This window comes from Manis javanica, chromosome 1 (genome assembly GCF_040802235.1).
Source record: "Manis javanica isolate MJ-LG chromosome 1, MJ_LKY, whole genome shotgun sequence".
Lineage (NCBI taxonomy): Eukaryota > Metazoa > Chordata > Mammalia > Pholidota > Manidae > Manis > Manis javanica.
Window position 1 is genome coordinate 241267877 of NC_133156.1, and position 22201 is coordinate 241290077.

General features: G+C 59.0%; 1 protein-coding gene across 15 annotated transcripts in view; it reads left to right on the top strand.

The window, feature by feature from the left end:
• The window catches only part of MYT1L (myelin transcription factor 1 like), a 397051-nt gene that overhangs the window by 367626 nt on the left and 7224 nt on the right, over positions 1-22201 (top strand). For all 15 annotated transcript variants that reach the window (XM_073217264.1, XM_073217324.1, XM_073217328.1 and 12 more), the window contains 5 exons: positions 600-662; positions 4236-4319; positions 5537-5758; positions 15426-15517; positions 21988-22091. In XM_073217264.1, coding sequence (XP_073073365.1) covers positions 600-662; positions 4236-4319; positions 5537-5758; positions 15426-15517; positions 21988-22091 — 565 coding nt within the window. The remainder of the gene's footprint in view (positions 1-599; positions 663-4235; positions 4320-5536; positions 5759-15425; positions 15518-21987; positions 22092-22201) is intronic.

Consider the following 22201-nt stretch of genomic DNA (forward strand, 5'->3'; position numbering starts at 1 on the left):
GGCCCGGTGGCGGTCTGAAGGCTTATTGACCTGATTCCCAGCGCCAAGGGACAGGTGCAGCCCACACTGGAATCGAGGGCTGACCAGCTGGCCGGGCTGTGAAGAAGGAGCCCCTTGTAATGCTGGTGTTTGCAGTTCAGATGAGGACCGGCCCCTTCGGCCTCCGTGGGCATCCTCCCGAGCACCGGCCTTACTGCATGTGTGGCCTGGTATGGCGACAGACCCTGCTGCAACTGAGCTGCACGCAACTCCAGGCAGTGAAAAGGGTCAGGACAGGCGGGCCTGGGAGGCAGAGGGACTCGGAGTAAATCGCCTCGGGACCGAGGGTGCACAGAGATTTCTGAATCCTGGGAAGTTCCTGAAATTCATGATCCTTCTGAAAGTTCATTGTACCAGGAGGGAGGCGGGTCATCAGGTCTGCACCTGGTGGAGGTAACAGCGCACCTCCACGCGGGGCAGGGAGCTTGCAGGCCGATTCCAGGGCTTCTATGCAGGGAGGTTAGCATTACAGAGAGTGTTCTGGGTAAATAAGAAAGCTTATTATCCACAGAATTTTCTTTATTTCAAGTAAATTGTACCATTTGTATTTTTAATTGCAGATGTCCCACCCCTGGCTGTGATGGCTCTGGGCACATTACTGGCAACTACGCTTCTCATCGAAGGTAAGTAGAGGGCTTGTTCTCCAAATCCACTGCCTCGCGCCCCATCTGCCTGGAGGATGGCCAGCACAGGCTCCGCGCAGACCCCGTGCACAGATTCAGGCTTTACAGACCCAGAGCCCAGTGCCACGCGTTCCTCAACAGGCCCATCCTCAGAAGGCAAATTCTCATTTGAGAACCACAGCTCCTCCCCTAGCTCACCTGTCCTGCAACTGGCTCCTTCTGCAAGAAGCATTTCTAAAGTCAACCAAGACACGTCTCCCTAACCTGCAGGGTGTAGGAGGAAGGGACCCCTGGGACACTGTAAGGTCGTTGTGCACAGTCGTGAAGGGGCAGCCCTCGGACACCACTGAGGACTGACCTCCTAAGCATGGAGGTGTGAGCCGTTGTCAGGTGCCCAGTTAGTGTGAGCAGAAATCAGCAGAGCTGAGCACACAGAAATGCCCGCAAGTGACAGCAAACGTGAGTGCCATGCACAGGGGTCACGGCGGGTCAGAGGCAGGGTGCCCTGCTGTGCCAGTCCGCTGTTGCCTACACAGAAGCTGCAGTGGGGCTGAGCGCGTGCCCAGGTAGAGGTGCAGTGGCTGCTCATAACCTTGTGTAAACCAACCATGGACGAAAGTCAGGACCCGGCTGGTGAAGCAGGCTTGCCCAGGCCTGTCCGTTCGTGATGGCCATAAGTGCAGAGGGAGGCTCCTCTCCGCGGATCATTTTGTTTGTGCAAACTTCACCCGGACCACGGGTGAGCCGTCCTCTCACTCGTGCCACCTTCTCCTTGGCCATGTGAGTTCAGAGCGGCCTGGGCCGACCTGCGGACAAAGCCACAGGCCCCTCGTGTGGTCCAGCCCTGGGCCGTCCTGAGCAGCTGTGACAGCCCGAGTTACCTCTCCCTCCTTCTCGGGCCAGGTGCTCACAGTCAGATTGTGTCTCAGTCACAGGACGCCCAGCATCTCGGCTCTCTGCACAAGCTCGCCTGTCAGTTCCCCCTCTGTCTGGGAGCCGTCCACGCACCCCACACTGAGCCATTTCCTCGCCCAGGAAGGCAAGGATTCTAAAGTGTTGACATGCTTCCAAAATTTAGGGTATTTCCTCTAAAGGTGCAGATACGGAGTGAGCCTCTGCCTCGGTGCCAGTGAACTGTGGGAAGCACAGTCCTGTCTAGGAAAGTTCCCCACCTGGAACAGGAGCGCCCTGTCAGCCCAGAATCCAGGACGAGGGCCACCCAACAGCCTTTGGAGTGGCGGCTACATCCAGGAGCCCCAGACCGGCATGGCGAGGGGCTGGGACAGGCAGAGCCTGGCGAGGAGAGGCCTGCGGGCGGGAGGAGGCATGGCAGGGGGTAGCTCAGGCCACCTACAGGCAGGAAGGGCCTCCCAGTGGGACACTGGTGAGTGGACAGGCCATCGCTGAGGAGAAGCCCAGCAGACAGCACGCAGCTGAATTCTGCTCAGATGCCTCAGCTGTGAATCTTGCATTGTGAGCAGGTCTGTGGGGGCAGGTGGGCGGCCGGTGGAGAGAGTGCACGGGGTCACCAGGACCTGTGCCGTTTGACCCCATGGACAGATCAGTGCAAGGGGAGGAGAGCCACACTTCTCAGAAATGAAGGCGGCCCCACATCTGGAGAAAGCACCCTCCCCAGGAGTCTGAGCAGGTGCCCTGAGCGCAGTGCACAAGGCAGGCACTGCCCCCTGGCTTTGGGCTCAGGTTTCTAGGATGCCGCCCGGATCCGAGGACACAGGCCGAGTGATCATGTTGGGTTCACACCTGGGCCCTGAGAAGACGATCATGAATACAGACCCAGGCAGTGGGAGAGATGGCTGACCGGGGCAGGGCCAGACGACCGTGCGCCATGCCAAGGGGCATGGACCTGTCCAGGGTAAGTAAAGAGGCTTTGGAAGAACTCCGAAGAGTCCGTCAACCGGCTCACAGTGAATGCTCGGCCATCCTAATTCAGTGTCTCCAAGTAGAAGGTGGCTGGACTCAGAAGATACTTGGGACATAAGGCCAACAGGACCTGCGGAAAACAAGGCAGAGGGAGCCACCAGGGATGCAGCTGGGGCCTGGCTTAGGCGGATGAGCAGACGTCAGTGTCATTCCCTGAAGGAGCAAATGAGAAGTGGAGGGGGCGTGAGTCGGTACAGATGGGAGTGTGATCTTTAATGGAGGGAGAGGCACCATCCGAGCAGCCATGCGCGCCGGCCAGCAGGATGCACGGCTTGCGCTTTATTCTGGATGCAGAGGGACACCTGGGAGTCAGCACCATGTGATCCAGGATTCAGGGGTGGATGAACTTCTACAGCCAGGAGAGGAAGGGAAGAAAGCGCCTGGCAGAGGTGCCAGGGAACAACAGACACATAAGTGTGGCCAAGCCAAGGGGCACGGAATTTCTAGGACACAGGAAATGGGGACCCGAGACGAAAATCGGACCCTCAGAGGAACTGCTCGGGTGCACTGGGGTCACACGGCGCAGGGCCAAGGGCATCTCCTGGCTTCCAGTCACAACAGCCCCGGAGAGAGCAGGTCCCACAAGAGAGGCTTCAGGAGCCAGGCCACACAGGGGCAGCGGGCTGAGGGGGCAGAGGAGGGACCCGTGCAGACCCTGATTTCCCAACGGTCACTGTAAGAGGAGAGAAATGCAGGCGGCTAGGGGAGCAGCTTCAGGCACGCCATCTTTCCCATTTTCCTGTAAAGGGAGACAAGCCTCCTAAAGAGCCCCCAGCCCCAGACCCCAGTCCCAGGGGCGCCTCCATTGGCAGTCAGGGCCCACCGGGGAACCAGCATGCCCGGAAGGACCAGGGCTGACGGGGACAGCACTCTGCCGCCCCAGACAGGAAGGAGAGCGGGCGCTTTCCACCCAGTGCACTGCCTGGATGCCGGGCCCCCGCCCACTGCCGCCACGCCCCAGGACATCTCGGCTAATGCTCTGGTTTTTTGTGAAGACTCTCACGTGTTCAATATGTTCTCGTGTCCATCCCTCATATACAGCAGCCTATTGTTGGCCTGCACATACCAATATATATCAGTGTTTTTCTGTTCCACCTGGAAAATGTCCTTCACATGCACGTGAAATTCTACCTCTAAGCATTTGACAATCTCATGAAATAAACATGTCCAGCATCCACCACACCTTCTGCGGACACTTCAGGGAGATCAGAGCAGACCGCCGGCGTGCCCCTCCCCTGGGGGGGCAGAGGTTGCGTGTCTGTGTCGGAGAGTGGGTCTCCAGGAAACAGAGCCACGGGCGTGGGTTTTCTCTGCCAACATGGCCCTTTGCTGCGCACGTGTCCATCCTCTCCCTCCCTCAAGACATTCCCAGCTTCACTTCTCCCGACTCCTGGCTGCTTCCGTCTCTGCAGGTGGCCTGCTTTCCCACACTTCATAGTGTCCTGTCTGGCCCCGTGAGCCTCTGCAACGGGTCTGACAGCATCTAAAGGCTTTGGGAGCTGGGGGGCTGTGCCGGGAGAACCCCCTGCCTGGATTCTGTTTCATTCGGGCCGAGAAGCACCGTCACCGGTGCAGGAAGCCCGCCAGGACTGGCAGGCTGGGGTGCTCTCTGAAACCGTGTTGCTTCTCCAGCCTTTCAGGTTGCCCGAGGGCCAAGAAGAGCGGCATCCGGATAGCGCAGAGCAAGGAAGACAAAGAGGACCAGGAGCCCATCAGGTGCGCGCCTGGCGGGCGGGGGTGGGAGCCACCGTGGGGCGGCCGGGGCCCCGGCTCCCGGGCTGCTGGCAGCATCGCCAGCAACCAGCCGGGTCTTCCTGGGCCACCTCTGAGATGTCAGGCAACTGGAAGGTCAGACCTTTAAACCCAAAACTAAAACGCACCGGCCGATTGGCTGGAAGCACCCTACAAATGGCAGACGATATGGTGAGTGAATGTCCATCTGTCTGGTGCCCCCAAAACACCAGCACCCCCCGCCCCCCGGTGGAGATCACGAGGGCATGCTTTGCTGACATTCTGGCTGAAGAAAGCCATTCAGCCATCCCGGCCTCACTCCGAGGTGCCGCCTGGGCTCAGAACACGTGCGGCGAGGTCAGCCCTCCTGTGCACCACGCATCTGCCCCAAACCCAAGCCCACCAAGTCCTGGTCTCAAAAATCCGTAAGACGAGCCTGGACCTCTCTCCCTGGAATTTTAATCTCAATGTCTTTGTAGAAAATTTTTTATTAAAACAAAAGAAAAGCTAATAAAGAAAATATTAAAGTAAGTTATAACATATCAAATAGATAATACAAGTTCTGAAGAATGCAGTTTGCTGTTCAAAAGCCCAGCAGCATGGGGCTAGTGGGTGCACTTGCACCCCGTCATGCCCTCAGCCCTTTGCCGTCACCTGTGGTGGGGAAGCTTCCGGAACACCTATCAGCCTGCTGCTGAGGGTCAGCTCCGGCCAACGAGCCTCCCGTTTATCCCCCAACGGTGTGTGGGCCGTGAGCTCCGCCAGCACTGTTCCGGGGCCTCGGCTGACAGTGTCTCTGCAGCTGAGACCCTCCTGGCTGGAGGACAGAGAACAGCCAAGCAGTGTTCTCTAGCGCTTGAGAAAAACACGGGTTTACAAAGTAGCCTTTTTAATCATAACCCTGCATTCTACCCCATAAGAGCTGGGGTTCTGCCCAAACATGGACGCCCGCTCAGACCGACCACAGCACACCGAGCCTTCTCATGCGTCCCGTCGTTGCCCCGGAGGCTGGACCCCTCGGCAAGCACTTCCCTGGGGGGCCTGTTCCAGGGCTCTGCTAGGTGGCGTCTTCCACGGGCGCCTCCCTTCCTGCTGCAGGAGCGCATGGCTGCTTCCTCCACGTCAGGTGTTAAGAATCTGTTTAAGGCCGCCAGGCCCATGCTGGCCAGGTGGCACAGTGTGTCCCTCTTTCTGCCCCCCAGGTGCCCAGTCCCCGGGTGTGACGGCCAGGGCCACATAACCGGGAAGTACGCCTCGCACCGCAGCGCGTCCGGCTGCCCGTTGGCAGCCAAGCGGCAGAAGGAGGGGTACCTCAATGGCTCCCAGTTCTCCTGGAAGTCAGTCAAGACGGAGGGCATGTCGTGCCCCACACCAGGATGCGACGGGTCGGGCCACGTCAGCGGCAGCTTCCTCACGCACCGCAGGTGAGTGGTGTGGTCTGGGCCCCCCCGCCCCCGGGCAGAACTGCCAGGACTCTGGTGACGTTGGCCCAGGCATCATCCACGCTCATGAAGAGCCGGAAACCGGGCTGCCAAATGGTGCTGGGCAGCCTCACTGTGGGAGGTGGTGTCCCGGTGTGGGCGTGTTGCAGTGGCAGTGGGAGCCACCGGGTTCTGTGGGGACCGGGTTGGGGGACGTGAGGAGAGGGCTCGGGCCTTGGGCGGTGCAGCCTGGGCAGACACGCATCTCGTGGCTCGGCTTTCTGCACGGACCACACAGCGTGCAGCTGGGATGACCACAAGGCCACATCCAGCAAAGAGCAAACCCAAGTGGACATGCAGTCCAAGATCTCGGTGAGCCCAGGAGTATGGGACACCGAGCCTCGCGCATCCCTCAAAGGAGGGTTTTGTTCTAAATTACACAAGACGTTCCTGCTCACGCAGAAAACACAGACAGGACAAATAGGCCCGAGGAGAAAGGATGCCGGGTCCCTGGCTGTCCCCGGCTCACTTCCCCAGGTGGGCGGTCCCCAGCCCCCTCCAGAAATCGCCCTTGATCAGAGAGGCACACGGGGCCCTGCACACGTGCACAGGCTGGGGCCACACGGGTGTCACTGTTCCTTGTACAAGTAGATCACACTCTGTTACTCGGCGACTGTCGGTTCCACCAGGAATCGCTGCCCCTTGCATTGCTGGTCTACAGCCGCTCACCCAGAGAGCCCAGCCCTGCCTCTGCAGGCTGCTGCCCACCCCCAGGGCAGGGCAGGCCCCCTCTTCCAGGGCCCCGGCTCCCTGAGGGGCCACAGAGGCCAGGGCCTGGTGGAAAGGCTGCACTGGCAGCCTGAGGGCCTCGGTGCCCACGTGCCCTGGACTCCTGGCTGGTGTGATTCCCGAGGCGGCCGAACCTGGGGCCTGCCCCCAGTGGGCAGAGCTGTGCAGAGGCTCTGATGCCATACTGTACAAGAGCTTGATCAGGGCTCTCTCCCAGCTGCCCCCTGATCAGTCCAAGGATGAAAGGGGAGCAGTTCTGATCCCCTAGTGTCAGGCGACTGTCCCGGGGGCTTAATGGGGTGAAGGGGATTCTTTTTTTGTTAATTTTTTATTAAGGTATGATTGATATACACTCTTATGAAGGTTTCACATGTAAAAACAATGTGGTTACTACATTTACCCATTTTATCAAGTCCCCCCCACACCCCAGTGCAGTCACTGCCCATCAGTGCAGCAAGATGCTAGTGATTCACTATGTCCCTTCTCTGTGCTACACTGTTCTCCCCGTGACCCCCCACACCATGTGTACTAAACATAATACCCCTTAATCCCCTTCTCCCTTCCTCCCCACCTGCCCTTCCCCATCCCTCCCCTTTGGTAACCACTAGTCCCTTCTTGGAGTCTCCGAGTCTGCTGCCATTTTGTTCCTTCAGTTTTGCTTCATTGTTATACTCCACAAATGAGGGAAATCATTTGGCATTTGCTTTCTCCACCTGGCTTATTTCACTGAGCATAATGTCCTCCAGCTCCATTCTTGTTGTTGCAAACAGTAGGATTTGTTTCTTTCTTACGGCTGAGTAGTATTCCACTGTGTATATGTACCACATCTTCTTTATCCATTCATCTACTGATGGACACTTAGGTTGCTTCCATATCTTGGCTACTGTAAAAAGTGCTGAGATAGACATAGGGGTGCATGTGTCTTTTTAAATCTGAGAAGTTGTATTCTTTGGGTAAATTCCAAGGAGTGGGATTCCTGGGTCAAATGGTATTTCTATTTTAGTTTTTGGAGGAACCTCCATACTGTTTTCCACAATGGTTGAAGTAGCTGACATTCCCCCCAGCAGTGCAGGAGGGCTCCCCTTTCTCCACACTGAAGAGGATTCTTAAGTCAGGGTAAAAACCTCACCTCACCTCCTTGGCCATTGTCAGACGTGCAGCTCAGGGTGTCAAGCACAGTCATGTGTGAGACTTTCTCACCTTCCCAAACTGAACCCTGGTGCCCACAGAGCGCACCCCCACAACCCCTCAGCACCCCCGTCTGCTCTGGGGCCTCATGGGCCACCTGGGGCTGTCCCTCTGCGTCTGGCTTGTCTCAGTGTCCTGGGGTCTGGCCCTGCGGCACCACGGGCCTGGCCTCCTCCGTCTGAGGCTGAATCATCCCCCATTGCATGTTGACCTGCAGCTTTTATCTGTTGAACAAGTTTTCATTCATTGTGTTGGGTAGTCAAACCTATATTCTCTGCAGGCCCCACAGTGGGGGGCACACAGACCACTGAGGGCAAGAGCTTGCGGGGGGTGGGGGAGGCTCTCTGCCCTTCCAGAGGCAGGCCTGCCCCGGTCCTGAGCCTCCCGGCCGAGCTCCCAAACCCGCAAGGCCTTGGCCCCGAGGAACCTCCGAGGCCTTGCTGGTCTGTTGAGATGCGCAGCCCCTATACACCCCACATGCTGTGGATACCAAGCAGCTTCGGGGTCGCAGGGAAGACAGGGCAGACGCAGAGCTCCCTGCTTTGTTTCTCTCCCCCCACGTTGGGACAGCCTCGGACCATAACGGCCGCTGCCCACGGGGCCAGCACGTGACAGCAGATCAAGCAGGGGGCACATGCGTGTGACTCCGCCTCACCCGCCTCCCCTCCGGGGAGGTGGCCCACACCGACTTTCCAGGACAAGGACATTCTGCCCACGAGCTCTGAGCGGCCACAGCCCCCCACTTGCCGTGAAGCCATTTCTGCTCAGTTCACAGCAAGTCGGGGAGCAGACTCTGCACCCCTGGAGGGGCCCCTGACCCTGTACCCCGAGCAGAGCTCATGAGAGGGCACAGAAAAAAGTTCTGCTCTGTCTTTGGGATCGGCTTTCTGGAAAAGCAGTATCTAAAAAGGAAAATTCATCCCAAACGAGATGCTTTCCCATAGAAACCAGACAACTGTTCCCATGGGGACATGCTGCTACTACTCAGTAACAAGGAAGACGAATGTTCCTTTTGTTTTAAGCACATGCAGCCTGTCTTAGACACCCCACTGCCACCCTTCCCCGAGCCTGGGGCAGTGACAGCGTCCTCCCAAGCCCACAGCTCACCCGGGGTAAGGCCGGCTGTGGCCCAGGCTGAGGCCACAGCCAGGCGCCCTGGGGCTGAGCGAGGGCAGGGCAGCCGTTCCCAGGGACCCAAACTGGGCTGAGATGGGCCGGAGGGCCGCTGAAGGCGTGGTTCACCGTAGAGGAACTGCAAGAGACGGGAGCTGCATGTGCTGTGAGTCCCCGAGGGCAGGAGGACTTTACGCGAGGAGAGGCCGGGGTGCTTGCCACCTGAAGGGCAGAGACCTGGAGACAACTGAAGGCATCTGGGCAGGCCTGGGAGTAGTGGGGAAGGGGCCAGGAAAGGGGGCCGGTGCTGAGTGAGATGAGTGGGGGCAAGCAGAGGTCCTCGGGAGGGGAATCCCCACCCGTCACCCGCTCACAGACATCGCTTGCAGCAGCTGGAGGACACAGGTGCACAGGTGGGAGAGGGGTCACGGAGGGCAGGGAAGGACCGAGAGGCCGGGAGGGGCAGACTGTCGGAGGTGACCATGGAATCCCACCTGCACCGTGGTTTTCCTGGCCCCGCCCTGCCTCTCCCTGCAGGGTCCCTACGCCTTAGTGTTCCCACCCCTGCGCCTCCCCATCACCTGGAGTACCATCCCCTCCATCTCCCATCTGCCCCATAAATGCCTTCCCACCCTTCAGAGAACGTCAGCTGATGCAGCATGGCCCTACTGTGCGCCGAGCAGGGTTCTAAGTGCCTTCCTGTAGTTACACTCTTCATCTTTGTACCAGCCCCATGAGTAGGTACCATCTCAAAGGCTAGACGTTGAAGCAAAGTTAAGTGACTGCTCCAGGTCCCATGGTTTGAAAGGACAGCCAGGGTTCTCCCTGCACTGTCCTCAGTCCTGTGCCCTACCCTGCCCCATGCCGCCTCTTCTTGGCTCTGACCCCATTTATCCACTTGGTGAGACAGCTCTGGCTACTCCCTCCAGCAGCGCGGCCCCTCCCTTCATGCCCACTGAATGACCACAATGTCCGTCCTGCCCTAAACCATTCATCCCCCCACAATCCACAGCACCTCCTTGCACCTCATAAGTCAGCATTTGAGAAATGTTTGCATGCATCATTTTTTAAGCCCATCAATGCTCTGTTTAAGATAGGAAGCAGCTGTGTGTCCACTAGATGCCAACCACGGGGCCCCAGGACCTCAGAGAGACAGGACGGCCTCAACAGGTGTGCAAGTGGGGCCAAGGGCTGGGATCCCTGCCAGGGTGTTGGGGTGCCCATGGGAGCTGGGGGGCCCTCTCCAGCCTGGGTGGGATTGTGAGGGTGCCGTGTGGGTTGTAGGGGACAGACACAGGCTAGGGTAGGGTGGGGATGGCACGGCTGCTCTGCCAGGGCTCTGGACACACTACTTGGGCACCGTCTCCCTCCCACCCACTTTAAGTAAGATAGGAGGGATCTCCAGAATTAAAGTCACTGATTCTAACCCTGAGAAATAAGTAAGAAATCTTACAAATAACTCCTATCATCTTTCACTGGGCTTGGCCAAATGAATATCTTTAAAAAAATCATGTCCTAGACACTCTTAAACCTTTTCCACCTAGACTGTATGACCTGCAGTCCTTTATAAATGGGGTGACAGCCTTGTTTTAGAACGTGTGTTTTCCTTGATGCTTCCCAAGGGAACTGTAGTAAAAATAAGTCACTGTATCACCCACTATGTGAATTATTTCTGTGATCAATCACCCCATTAATGTAAATACTGGCTGGGACAAGCTACCTGCCACACACACCTGGAACTGGCTCCCACGGGCAGAGATTCAGTTCTTGCTCCCATAGCAAAACCGACGGAGGCACGCCCTCCAGGGTGCTGACGTCTCCAGTCCATTCCCAAGGGTAGTCATCCTTCCACACAGAGAGAAAAGTGGGGGGCCGAGTGGGGGCACTCAGGGTGCGTGCTGGAGGGGCAGGACCACCCCCTCACATCCCACGGGTCGCTCAGCATGCTGCACCCCCTAAGGTGAGGGACGTCGGGAGGCCAAGAGGAGGAGGCGGCTCTGCGCAGCCTGCCGTCTGTGATGCTGAGCAGCCGCCAGCCTGGGGAACCCACGGCTGGCCGCTGACCTGCAGCGCCTGAGGCCTGCAGTTCCGCCTCGGGGATGAGAAGGCTGACAGGGGAAGGCAGGTCACTCTCCCACAGGCATGCTGCCAGGGAGAAGAGCTGGGCTTTGCCCCAGGCCTGCCCAGGAGGCCTCTTCCCTGGCCGCCCGTGGGGCCCCAGGCTAGTCACAGATGAAGGTCATCGCGGCCTGCCGACTAGGCTCCGTCGGGGATCTGGGGAGGGCGCCCTAGTCACTGTGACCCGGCTGTGGACGAATCTGGCGATGCTGCCCCAGGAAGGTGTCCCAGGGAGGCCTCTCTTCTGCCTCCTGGACACTGGCTTCCCCACGGGACGACGTCCCCCCACCACAGTCTCTAAGTTCTCTCTTCCCACGTCTGCTGCGGCCTTGAGGGGCCGGAGAGAACAGGGCCAGTGGGCTGGGCTCCCACAGCCCCAGTGGCAGATTTGTTTTATGAAAGCTTTTGAAAACAGCACACTTCACTCTACGACACAAGACAAAGTCCCCTACACTCGAGATTTTCCTGTGCTCTGCCCAGGCGGCCCCACTGCACGCATAGGTGAGCTACGTGGGGTGGGAGACCTATTCATCAGTGCCAGACCCCAGGCGGAATTGGGGCCTGGACGCCAGCTCCCGGGACATGGCTGCACCCCCACTCCATGCCGGCCACGCTCTCCGCATCTAACCAGGCACACTTAGGGTAGTGTGTCCGCCTTTGTCCTTGGCCTGCTCTCTGGCCCTAGATTTGCTGTCAGAGGAGCCAGGCAGGCAGCACCCGCCTGCCAAACAGCTGTCCTCTGGGGTGGGCTGGGAGACCCCAGAGGGGAAAGGTGACACCTGACTTGCAAACCTCTCGGGATAGGAGGGGCGGGGCTGCAGGCCTCCTGCCCAGACAGGAGCCGCCTGTGTATGTCGCCTCCGCATACCCACAGAAGGAAAGAGTGGGACTCAGCCCACGCCCCGCATGAACCGCCAGGCCGAGACATGGGAGCCGTCAGCTCCCACATCCTCCCAGCTGCCCCGGGCACCACTCATCCTCAGGGCACAGCGGGCCCTCCTGACCCAACAAGGACCCGAGAAAGCCCTCGGGGAGATTTGACTCACTGCTCCCTGGAGCCGAGCTGCCCCGGGTCCCTGGTGCAGATGTGCCTCTGGGTCAGGCCGCACCTCGCACCCTCAGCCAATGCCCAGGCACCACCCTGCCTACCTGCTGCCTCCTGAAAGCGCTTTGGACGCTCCAACTCTTTTAGTGTTCCATATGCAAGTGTTTCGCAGAAGCACTTGGAAGAGAAAAACCCGGATCCAACACCTGTCTCAGACTGCGTTCCAAAGGCCCCGTGAAGCCGGAGGCCAGTGGTCCGTGTGCCCTGAGCCTGAGCAGCAGAGCATCCCTCAGGGGAACCCCGCCAGGCTCGCTGCTGCAGGGCTTCCCTTGCAGAGCAGACCATGCCCAGCACCCCATCATCCCCAGGGCTGGCCTCCTGCCCTCAGCTCCCACCTAACCCGGACGGCAGCCCAGCAGTGTGGAGCCAAGCCTGTGGAGGCAGTGCCACGCGCTTCTCGTGCTTCTCTGGGTTCGTTTTCTCAGCCGCTGTCCGAATGTGGCAGCTTCAGAGGCTCTCGGTCACCGTCTCCATCCTGCGGGTGGGAGTCAGCCTGGCCAAGCCCTGCGCCCAGTCTCCCAGGCTGAAATCAGGTGTCTGCAGGTGTGTCCCCGAGCGCATGGGCCCCTTCCAAGCTCGTCCCAGGTCTCTGCAGAATTCAGTGCCAGGACAGACGTTCTGCTTCCCTGCTGGCAGTGCCAGGGTGGCCGTGGGAACCAGAGCGCCCTCAGGAGCCAGGCACGAGGTCCGTCCAAGGCAGCAGCCCAATTCCCGAGGCAGGACGAGCTTGTGCGGTGTCACCCGCTCACTGGGGCAATTCCCCCCCACCCTGACGCATCGCCCACTCACAGAGGGGGCTGAGCCCCACGGGGGCGCCCGAGCAGTGTATTACTTGGGACACTGTGCTAGGATCTTGGAGAACTAAAAATGTTAATACAGTCTCTGCCTCGAGAGACTTGACCTGCCATCCCTGTATCAAAAGGACCGGCTTGCGAGCAAAAACTGCTAACACAACAAGAGCATTTTTATGTCCAGTCATCAGGGGGAGAGCCCGAACTCTTAAAGCCTGTGAGGTCCCAGGGCCAGGCACCCATGAGGGCTCAGCCAGTGTCTGCTCCTGTCTGGCGGTCACCAGGCATTTCGTGGGGACTCACAGCTCGCAGGCCACTTTGATGCTAAGGTCAGTGTGTGAGGTGGCGGAGCCCCAGCTCTGAAATCCTTAGGGAGGCACCAAGCTGGGAACTGATGCCCCAGCTGTTTGCTGTTCCTGAACCCCGAAAAGTCCTCCACCTGCCCTCTGTTCCTAAATCCCTCCAGCCACCCCCGGGCAGGGGGCAAGTCCCTGAACAACACATGGTGACTTGCCCTCGGGTTGCTCTTCTCCTCCCGGTGAACACCCCGCATGTCCTTTTAGCTAGACACATCTCCCCCAGAAGCGTTCGCTTACTGTGCTACTTCCAGCTGTAAGTTCCCCCGAGGAGGTCCATCTGGGGCCACGTCCTGGTCACTCACACCTTGGCCCCCGGGTGCCTGACCTCCTGGCAGCAGGCCGGGGGAGGGAGCCGCATTGACCCTTCACTGCCTGGAGTGACCCAGGACTGAGAACCGCAGCTTCCCAAGTCCACGCTCGGAGCAGCGTGGTTCTCACTGAAGATGCCGCCCTAACGACCACCTGGGTCCTCCCCTGCTGACACGGGCCTGGGGTTGTCCCCTGGGGACTCCAGGCAGCTCAGGTGGGAGCCTGGCTGCCACCGGGTGGCCCCATGGGTGCTGCCAGTCTGACCTGTGGCTGGGTACGCCTGGGAGGAAGCGCACGGCCGGGGGGCCTGGCGTTGGCTCCGAGTCCAGCCCCCCAGCTCCAGGGAGTCTCCTCAGTGGCGCCACTCCGTGGCACTCACAGCCAGCCATTCCACTGACTGAAAACTGGAAGCGACAGAAGATCAGGTGTGGCCTGCACACCCACGGGGTGGGAGTCACGTTTCCCGAGGCATCCAGGCTGCTCTGTGGCAGATGGGGTTCGGGGAGCACCCTTCTGGAGCGTTCCTCATTACCCCTAGCCTGCCTGGTTTCGCGACTCGATTCTGACGCTTCGTTTTCAGGACGGGAGACTTGGGGGCGGGGTGCATGCGGCCAGATGCACCAGATCCCGGGTACTAGACAGACACGGGCCGCACTGGGGCGTCTGCAGACCGCAGGTGGGTGCCGCCGGCAGGCTGGAGAGTCAAGAGAGACCACGGAGGCGGGCTCGCGACGGGCCTTGACAGAGGGCCACCAGGAAGTGCCGCAGGCCTTGGGACCTGCCCTCAGGGAGGCCGGGCGGCTCTCAGAGAAGCACTTTCTGGGGTCCCTCCATGGTCGCCTGTGCCGGGAACCTCCATGAGGCTGGTCACTGGATGGCAGTGATGAGGGAACAGGCACTGGGGCACCAGCATCGAGCACCCAGGAAAGGATTGTTTCCTGAGAAGCCTGCCTCCATGCACGGGGGGCCCAATGGCCTCTTTTACCGGGCGTTTCCATGGACGCTGACCTTGGGCCCGGATGGGTGCAGGTGATGTGCCCCAGGTTGGGAGCATCTCGCCCTTGCGTAGACACCGCAAGCGACAGGGCCGTGGACACCGCCACTGGGTGCTGGCTGGACGTGGATACAGGCCAACCGCTAGCACAGGGCCCCTCTGGCGCTGTCTGTACTGGGGAAATACAATGTCCTACACATGCGACATAATGTATGTAAAACATCACACGTGTACAGTTTGCCGTCTCACCCCGACCACGAGGGCAGAGGCCTCCCACGTGGCCCCTGTCACGACAGCCGCCAGGGCTCTGCCTCCAGGAGCAGGTGTGACACGGCCCAGCTCCTGGGGGACAGATGGTCAGCAAAGCCAGGACACCACTGGGAAGATCGGGAACAAGCCACGCATTTGGGGGCAGGGACGCTCCAGACACACCCACCGGGGAGCGACTGAATGCCGCCATGACCTCTTGTTCGGCTCTTCCTGCTCCTGTGTGTTGGGATTGTTTTAAATTCAACGCCTGTATAGATTGGATACTTCCCATAATAAGGGCGTTTTTTACAGCCAGGGTGTCACTTTGTAAAAATCCAAGCAGCCCAGGAGGCATATGGGGAAGGGTGTGCCTCCCTCCCAACCTGGAGTCCCAGCTGTGGGCCCCACCAGAAGCCCACCCTGTGCTCAAGGCTCAGACTGCAGCAGCCCACGAATTCACACAGGCACGTCTCCCATGGGTGCGCAGAGCTGCCCCATGTGCAGCGTCCAGTCTGGCTCCCTGCGCAGACGGCCCTTGGCCGGCATCCAGCCTAATACGATGACACAGTGACATCCTCACTCGTGGCCGTTTCCTCTGTGGGTCTGGGGCTCCCCTAAGGCCCTCGACTAACGCCATCTCCTGTCTTGTCCCCAGCCTGTCAGGATGTCCGCGCGCCACGTCAGCAATGAAGAAGGCGAAGCTGTCGGGAGAGCAGATGCTGACCATCAGACAGCGGGCCAGCAACGGTAACCCGCCCCACCACTCACCCCTGCCAGAGGCACCACCTTTGCTTAAGCAGCGACACCACCCAGAATGGGGCCTTGCTCCCCGGAGCCCATGACAGTCCCCACCCTGTGGTGGGGGCTCCTCTGCTCCCGGGCCCTCCTCCCCGAGCCTCCTTATAGAGGAGAATCAGGGGTCCCCCAGGCACAGCCCGCAAAGGCGCAGCGCCCTCCTGCCCCGCCCCCACCCCGTGCTCAGCTTTCCGGTGCCCTGTTTTCTTGACCCGTCTGCAAACCCAAATCCCTCCAAGTGCTCTCGGCTGGGCACCGCGTGGCCCGGGTGGCTCCAGGGAATAGTCGAGGCCAGGGGAGCACACAGCGAGGTTTCACAGCGCCCTCATGGTTCTCGGGCCACCTTCTTGTGACGTGCATTTGAAACCCCAAATTAGTCCACTTGGGGCTCTCCTGGCCCTCACGGAGGCACCCAGAGTGGAGGGGCGGGAGCCGGGCCTGCGGGCCGAGAGGGAGGCGCCAGCCAGGGTGTGCAGCGCACGGCTCTGCCTGTGGCCCCAGCTCACGCTGCAAATGGGCATCCTTCCACAGGCGGTCAGCGCTGCACCTCGTGCATGTTGGCGCCTTTCACTGGTTTCTCTGTTTAAAAGGCCCCCACGCACAGACTGGACGGGCTGCTCCCCTGGGGAGGAGGGTGTATCCCCCGGGGTGCACGGACATGCCCCATCCAGACACACATTTCACACTGTCGCCGTGAGTTCAGTGTTACTCAGTCCATGACGCACCTTAAATGAGGGGTCTGTCCATAGAAACATACCTCAGGCGAGTGTAGGTATTGCTCAGTTCATGGACGTGTGGGGGCCCGAGGCTCATGGGCTCCTCGGCCTGTTTCCTCCCGGAGACCCGCACGGGGCCCAGCGCTCAGTGCTGGCAGTGACGTCCCAGAGTGGACCTCTGAGTAGGAGAACCAAGTGTGATTTTAACCAGTGAGCAAACCGCTCACCTCCGGCGGCAGGGCCGGCCTCCTTCCAGCCCCTCAGAAGGGTCAGCGGGGAAGGAGGTCAGATGGCGCAGGACCCACCCTGAAGCTAGTGTGAGAGACGCGTCCCTGGATGTGTCTTGTCCCAGGAGCCAAGCACCATGACCAGGTCACTTCTGGGCCAACGTCCCTGGACCTCCCATGGGCAGCTTGCCCCACAGACCTGGCCTGGGTAGAGCCCAGCCCTCCTGCACTGTGTCCTTATCCAAGGGACCTCCTCCTCAAGGGCCCACAGACAACAAGACAGAATTGACAGGCTCCCCCACGTGGAGACGCCAGGGCCCGGGCCGTGGTCCTGAGAGTCCAGTGGTCATCGACAGCTCACTTCTCAGCCTGAGGACAGTGCGAGGGACTCAGCAGTCGGCCTACCCGAGACGCCCTCCACGCATCTTGGGTTGTGGACTCCAGGGGCCCAGCATCCGCATCCCACTTCTGCTCGGCACGTGGTGAGAGGACTGTCGGCAGAGCTGGGCTTCCAGCCCTCAGGCCGGCCTGCACCCACCTGGCGGGCCCTGGGGCCAACGCGAGGAAGCCGCCTGAGATGCGGGGTCATCGGCATCCCTCCTCCCTCCACCACATGGACAGGACTCGTGCCGGAAGGAAACGCTGCCAATGCCCTTTCTAAAATATCTAGTGTGACGTTTCAGGCCCAAACACCCCTGTTTTAAAGCAGAAATCCTTAGGCAGGTTGATCTGAGTTTTGTCAGCTCCTGCCAGTTGTGTAGGCAGTGGCAGTGCGACACAAGGCCAGTGGGGAAAGGAAAAGAAGGAAACGGGAGGAGCCCTCCAGCTGGCCAGCCGCCAGGGCCAGGAGCCGGCGTCCACCCCACCAGCGTCCCTTCACCGGGGCGCTTCCGAATCTATTAGAAAGAGCCGGGCCATCCTGGAGAGGCGAAGGCCCACAGAGGTCGGCAAAGGTTCTCTGGCGGAGGCTGCGGCCAGCATCCTCCCGCTGGAACCAGTTCGCAGGCCCCCCGGCCAGCAGCCCACCCAGCACCACGCGCCCACTTCCCTGCACCTGGACGCAATTTGCACAGGTCTGAGTTTCTGCACAGGAGCAGGTCTCCCTGCTGCCAGTTCTGTCACTCACACGTCCACTGATGAGGACCCTCAGAAGCCCCAGGTCACCCAGGGCAAACCCAGGCCTTCCCAACCCACGTGGCACCTCTTGTCTCCCACCTGCAGAGACGGGTTTGCTCTGAGCCCAGAGACCTTCGTACCCCGGTCGCTTCCTGCAGCGAGAGGCTTCAGCGCAGGATGTGGGTAATTAGCCTCGCCTGCACTTGCTCTGAGGACACCTGGGCGGAGGAGGGACCTGCACCCCTGCCCTCAGGGGCGAGATGCGGGCACTGCCCTAGCGACGTGCGTGGACAACCTCTCTCTTCTTGGATATCCTGAGTAAAAACTAACCAGGGTCACGTTCACACATTCTCATGTGACGAATGTGTCTGGAAGCTTCCCTCCCCCTGTGCCCTGGTCACCGGAGGCTGAGACCACATGAGACCAACGTGAAGTCGGCAAAACTGACTCAGGCAGGGCAGCCCTGTCTTGAGATCAGGCTTTTTCCTCTCCTGTCTGCATAGGGAGGAGCTACGCCAAATGCCCTCAAAGCACTCCAGCCCCGAAGTCCCTTCTCCTTTCACCCTTTCTGAGCTTGGAGAAGCCAGCTCTCGCCCTCCTCACGAGATGAGCCCTGTGCCCTCACCTCGCCGAGCAGGCCCACGCGCCCGGCTGGAGCCCAGCTCTCTCCAAGCAGCTGGTGTGACTAGAGGCTGCCTGCCCGTGGCCAGGCCCTCTGCAGACCAGCCACCTGAGCCAGCATATCTGCCTGGGGTGGTATTGTCCCTGGCTGTGCTTTTTATCTTTTATTTTGGCCTCTAGGAGAGGAGATGCCAGGGACACATTTTCCTCTCCTTGTGGCCAGGGGCTGCGGGAGAAGCTGGGCTTGCCGAACAGAGAGGCGCTGCTCCTATCGGCCGCCTTCTCCAGGCTCCTGCTCGCCGAGAGTGAGCTGGCCCACCTGTGTACCACACGGCAAAGCCAGCCACCTGCAGGGTGAGGCTCAGCCCAGCAGTGGCCCAGGCGCCACCCTAAGACACAGGCACCGACAAGAACAGACCCCAAGGCTTCCGGGACCCAGACACTACCCTGAACACCCAGTGGGCCCTGCGGGGACCCAGGGTCTTTGCACCGGGGTCTGTCCTCTTCGAAAGCAGGCTTCGCTCCAGGACACAGGTGCCCCGGGTCTCCTGGGTGTCCTAGCACATGTGGGTGTGGATTCGTTTCAGGCCCTCAGACCCCACTTGCCTGGGAGTCGGCCAGTCTTGTGCCAGCTTTCCCACCACCACAGCACCACCGCCCTTCTCCTCCTTCTCAGCAGGAGGTTTGCTCCTGGTGCTGCAGGGGGACTTGGCAGCCCCACACTAAGGGGTGGCCCACGGTGCTGGGCTCAGGCGTGTCCCAGGAGCACAGGCGGAGAGCCTCCAGGAGGAACATGGCGGGCTCTGTGCTTCTCACCCCATCCAGGCAGGAACATGGACCTTCATCCGTCCATGCGTCCTTCCATCGCTCCCAGGATAAAAATGAGAGATAAAGGTGCCATGGGGATCCTTGCTAATATTTTTACTGGATTTAAAATGATCTAACTAACTTCTGTCAGAGAGCTTATCTGACCTGCGGACTGGTTTGCCAGTCCATCTATAGGGTGGGCATTCCTCATAAATTCCTTATAAACTAAATGTTCCTGTCCAAGGTTTAGGTGGACATAGATTTAGAGCACCCTGCAGCACCCAGTTTTGTAGAAACATATATGTACATGTGTGTGTATGCATATATACACATATATGTACATACACACATATATACACACACACACATATATGTATTTGGCAACTATTTAAACTCACAATAAAAACTTTCAGGTGACAATGCTAAGACTTGTGAAGAGGAGCTTTGTTTTGCTTCTAAATTATTTAATTCAATAAAACTGAAGCCCACTGCACAGGCCACATACAATATCTTTCCTTTTCTGTTTTGTTTTATTTCTAATTATTTGTCAACTGACAAAACTTTGCTAGCAGGTCAAGATCAGTTCGTGCTGCTTCTCATTCACAACACGGGTCGGCTTGCACACGCACGGATGCTCTGGGGCACTGGCTGTCTGAAGCGACACTTAGTGCCAACCTTGTTCTTCAGCCACCATTGGGTGCATCTCAGTAGGGGGCAGGTTGTTAGATTAATTCTCTCTTCCCTCTGAGTCAGACAGAGACCATTTTCATAACGGAAGAATTTGAAGTGTAGAGAGATTAAGAAAATTACCCATCACAAAACTCTTAACCTGCAGGATTTGGATTTAGATTCCAGGTCTGTCATGTTTCAAAACCCAGGCTATAGCCACAGACTCCCCAGCCTGTCCCCAGGCCTGCAGAGAGGCCTCCTGCCTGCCGGAAATCTGAGTGTGTTATGTCCATCCTGCCTGGATGTCGGGATTCCATGAAAGCTACATAACTGGTGGGGATCCCATGAAATTCACACCAGGCTCTCCGCAAATCCCAGAGACCACATTCTGTGCTCATAACTTTATCAAAATTCTTCCAAGCTTTCTCTTTTTGGACTCTGTTTCCAAGACTGAGATGCTGACGTTCTGGGGTGTTTATATGCTCACGTTGTACCAGCTGCCATTGACGGAGGGACCCTGAGCGGCCGATTAGGGTGATTCGTTGAGCTGCTGTAACACTCGCCTTCCCAGCAACTCCCAGAGTTGGCGTCCAGTCGGACCGCTCCGTTCATCCCTCCGGCCACACGCTCTCACCCGAAAGGCGAGTCTCGGTGCTGGGCGCAGGCGGCCATGTACAGCACTTTCACCTTCTTCAAGAAGTACCCCAAATCGAATGCCTTCATCACTGGGCTCTGGGTCCACAGCAGGCGGCCCCCGAGAGGAGCTCCCCGCCACCATGCACAGGCTCCGGCAGGGTGTCCGCCCCGAGCTGTGACTGTGGCTACTGTTTGACACTTTTAGCTCTATCACGGGTGAACAAAAGTTAAAATTTCTATTTAACATGAAGGAACTGTTCTTTCATTACTGATCGCCTTCCTGCACACAGTGTGTCCACAGCGGAGGTCGACAGCCAAGGGGGTGGGAGAGTCTGGCTGCCGCCCAGGCTCTGCTCATGCCTGAGGTTTGCGGCGCCACCTAAGCCCGAGTTACGGGAAGAAACAGCCCGGGAGGAAGGGCACCGGATGGCCGGGCGGACTGGACGGGACCAGGTCCCTCTGCTGTCACGAGGAAGGCATGTGGGCGACAGCAGTCACGTCAGAGAGCTCCTACCGGGCCGCAGCTCTCGACCCCACCCACGACCCCAGCACTGCGGCGACCCCGCCTTCTCAGCATCCCCGTGGGGAAGCCCGTCCCTGCACGTCTTGCGTGGTCTTCCCCTTCCGTCTCGGGTGGACTCCGTCCACACATGGCATCCGCCCCGCTCTCCCCTCAGGACCTGGGCTGCGTGCACACTCCCTGGCTCTGAGCGGCAGCCCCTGCACCACACGGGCAGCGGGACGGCGACCCCCTCTGGACCGCCAAGGACAAGGGCATGGGCGAGGTTTCTGCTCTTCTTCCTTAAGTCCACTTAGTCACATGGCCCCAAGGGCCACCACCAGAAAGTTCTGGCTCTTCAGGACCCCGGCTGTGCACCGTGGCCAGCGACCAGCTGAGCGGGCCAGCATTGAAAGGCCCCCTGTACGGAAAGCGATTCGGCTCAGGTGCCCAGCTTGGCCCCCCTCCTGCCCCAACAGGACCCTGAGCAGGTGGGAGGCGGGCACCTGCTGGAGGTCCGGTTTGTGATGCTTTGCGACCTGGCAACTCTATCAGCTGAGATGCATGTCCTATCATTCAAAGCAGAGGACTTTATTAACTAAAAGTCAGCTATTCAGAGCCTTTGCGACCACATCCCTGAAGTCTGTCACCACACTCATTCTCCATGTCAGACGCTTCGAGGAGGCAGTCGGCACCAGGTTTAGGTTACATGTCTGTCATCAGGTTTCCGACCCGAAATCTAAGCTTGGTGAGGGCAGAGGCCCTGATGGCCTCCTTTTGGTGTCCATGGAGCCTGGCACCTTCCCTGAGTGGGAATGGGTGAGGCAGAGACAGAGAGACCGAGCCAGACAGGAGGGCCGCCTCTCAGGTGGGCACGGGTGACCCAGGAGCCCTAATGTGGGGTGGGGTCTGCACACACAGCTGGTCTCCGGGTGTGTGGGTGCCTCCGTTGTAAGGGGAGCAGTGGTATGAGTCACAGGGACACCAAAACTGTGACTATTTTTTTTTAAATTTGAGAGTGTATTTTCCCGAAAAATTTAGTCTCAAACATAAAAAGAACAAAGGCATCTCACAATTCTCACTTTAAGGTTTTCATTAAGATGGTTCTGACACACTTATTCATCATTACAGGCATAGAAAACGATGAAGAAATCAAACAGTTAGACGAGGAAATCAAGGAGCTAAATGAATCCAATTCCCAGATGGAAGCCGATATGATCAAGCTCAGAACTCAGGTAACAGTTTTTGAAGCCTTCAATTGTAACCCCAGTGACCTGGGGACAGAGCTCAGGGAGTGGCTGTGACCTGTGACGGGGCCTGGAGAGCAACGGGGACGGAATGAGCT